At 39.2% G+C, this 2,500-nt stretch overlaps 1 protein-coding gene across 1 annotated transcript in view; it reads right to left on the minus strand.

The window, feature by feature from the left end:
* Positions 1-2,500, minus strand: part of LOC138032373 (uncharacterized) — a 5,834-nt gene that overhangs the window by 368 nt on the left and 2,966 nt on the right. The window contains exon 3 of the mRNA XM_068880040.1: positions 1-1,380. This exon is cut by the window's left edge and continues 368 nt beyond it. Within this exon, the coding sequence (XP_068736141.1) occupies positions 1,284-1,380 (97 nt within the window). The 3' untranslated portion in view covers positions 1-1,283. The remainder of the gene's footprint in view (positions 1,381-2,500) is intronic.

The following is a 2,500-nucleotide window of genomic DNA, read 5'->3' on the forward strand; positions in this document are numbered from 1 at the left end:
ACGTTTCGAGAATCAACGAACGCTTTCTTTCAATTAATTTACTCTTCTTATGCACGTTGCTATATCCCTACCAACAACGTAGCTCTATCTTTTACTATGTAAACCCATAATATCCTAATTCGCTAAAAAAAAGTAAATAATTCCCTTTGAAGAAAGGCAACAGGGATGGTGCAGTGGTGAGAGCACTCGCCTCCCACCAATGTGGCCCGGGTTCGATCCCCAGACTCGGCGTCATATGTGGGTTGGGTTTATTGGTTCTCTACTCTGCTCCGAGAGGTTTTCTCCGGGTATTCCGCTTTCCCCTCTCCTCAAAAACCAACCGATTTGATTTGATTTGCGTCAATTGTTGATTTCAGTTTACAATGTTCCCAATTAGTGCTCGAGCGCTAGAACGACAAAATACTTAAAACTCTCGAAACGTCAAGTTTGAAGTTTCTCTACGATGATCATTTCACCATATCAACCCAGATAACCACACAGTTTCTCTAGAAAACGCTCGAAACGTTAGCTTTTAAATCTCAAATCGGTGGTCAATTTGATTTTATGAACTCAGATGATACTAACCAATTTTGGGCAAAATTCGGATTTTATATTTAGGTTGATTTGCTCGATCATCAATATCTTCAGCAGTTTTCTTGGCGTGGTTACTATAAATTGTTCCTTTCGATGAAAGGTAATTCCTCGTTCAAATAAATCGCCTCTATAGGGACGAAAATCCCAAAGGTGCTAAACCAATTTGTTAATTCAATAGCATTCCTTTCTTTGGACGAGTTACAAAGAGTGCAAGATCGCTGCCTGAAAATTCCTGGACTTCACAAGGACACCCTTAAAAAGAGTTGCTATGACCATAGTTCATATATATAGCTGGACTGCTTATGGAAATCTGGAAACTTCAAAAGCGGCTAAACTGACATTATTCCTCTTTTTAACTTGACTGTCATGCACAGCTTTTGTCTTCGCGGGTTCACAACTGAGTTTTGAACAAATTAACCGAAGCTTTTGATTGGCAGAAGAAGGGTGTGATTTGTACATTGTCAGGGCCAAAACAACCGTGAAACATAAAAACTTGTTGAGTGTCATAGCAATTTCCATGTTCTACCTTATGCCATTTATATCATCGGCTTCTTGTAGGACGGAATATTTTTGCGATTTTTCTAAACCATGTGAAGGTATGAAGATAGTCGGCTTCAGTTCTCATGCATGAGAAACTCACTCGATTTGTGAACAGAATTTTTTTATGAAGGCCGAAATGCTTCTTTGCTACCGTTTAGTGGTCATGAACTTTACGAGCTATCAGTGTTTCTTCCCAATGGCCTTGTATTCCTCTTCTTTCTCCTGAAGGGGGATCCACTAAATGAATTATATAACTTCATTTGCAATCTGAGAAGAAAGAGGAGCATCATTTATGATGCGTAAATTCCTGCGTTTATTACTGGAAGTTAATAGGCGATAGAAGTGGTGTTAAGCCAATAATTTTAACTTTAACTGTTAAAAACAGTTACATTTAACTGTCTTAACGACTTATTTTTCACTTTCAGCTGTAACCATGAACGTTTTACCATAAGTCAGAAGGGGAAAGTTCCTGAGGGTATGAAAGGGGTTTGTCACATTTGGTCTAGGAGCTGACTTCCTTCATTGTCTGTCGAGGGGGAGACAGGTATCTGAAATCTAGGTGAAGGTTAGGGACTATGGATGCAGATCAATCCGCGTCATCCGCTTGACGCAGAACCGCTATTCTGTATATAGTTACTACTTTTAGTCATTCATAGTTCTCACAGTACGTCTACGTAGGGGAACACGATAAATTTAATTATTACTTCATGTGTTTCTTGAGTGAACGTCAATACTTGTCCTTGATTACTAGCTGGTGCAATCAAAAATTAAGAGAGTGTCTAATCCGCGTGGGTGAGTGGGTCGTGGGTCCCTAACCCTAACCCTTTTTTTTATCAACGACTGGAAATTTTCGAAACAGACAAGACCTAAGACAAATTTGGACCGAGCACTGAGGGAGCTAATATATATCTTTTTTTTATCATCAAACAAACACGGCCCACGCCCCTCTACGCGATTTAGCCTCACCCAAAATTAAAAAAAAATTTCCTGAGCGCGTGTTGAATGTGAGATAGTAAACAGGCAAAGAGCTGTTCCGCCGAGTTGGCTATAACCCTTTTCAATTCCAAAAAGCGCGAATAGAATGTTAAAAAATCCTGAACGTTTGTCTTCATTGAGAGCACCATAACTGGTCTAACTGCTACTTCTATAGACCTCTTTCATAATAGCGGCCAAATTATTTATGCTAATTAGACCTACCGCCCTCATTTTGAAACAAATATTCTTTCGAAATTTGCTCGTCGCAGCGAGGCTAGAAAGGCTTATTAGCATTAAAACAAAAGAATGAAAAATTGTTCGCCATTTATGAAATTGGTCTGTATAACAGAGTGGTTTTCAATTGAGTGTCGAAAGTAATTACCGAATAGGTAAAGGTAAAGTCTGCTTACGA

The sequence above is a fragment of the Montipora capricornis genome, chromosome 14 (genome assembly GCF_036669925.1).
Source record: "Montipora capricornis isolate CH-2021 chromosome 14, ASM3666992v2, whole genome shotgun sequence".
In the NCBI taxonomy this organism is placed as follows: Eukaryota; Metazoa; Cnidaria; class Anthozoa; order Scleractinia; family Acroporidae; genus Montipora; species Montipora capricornis.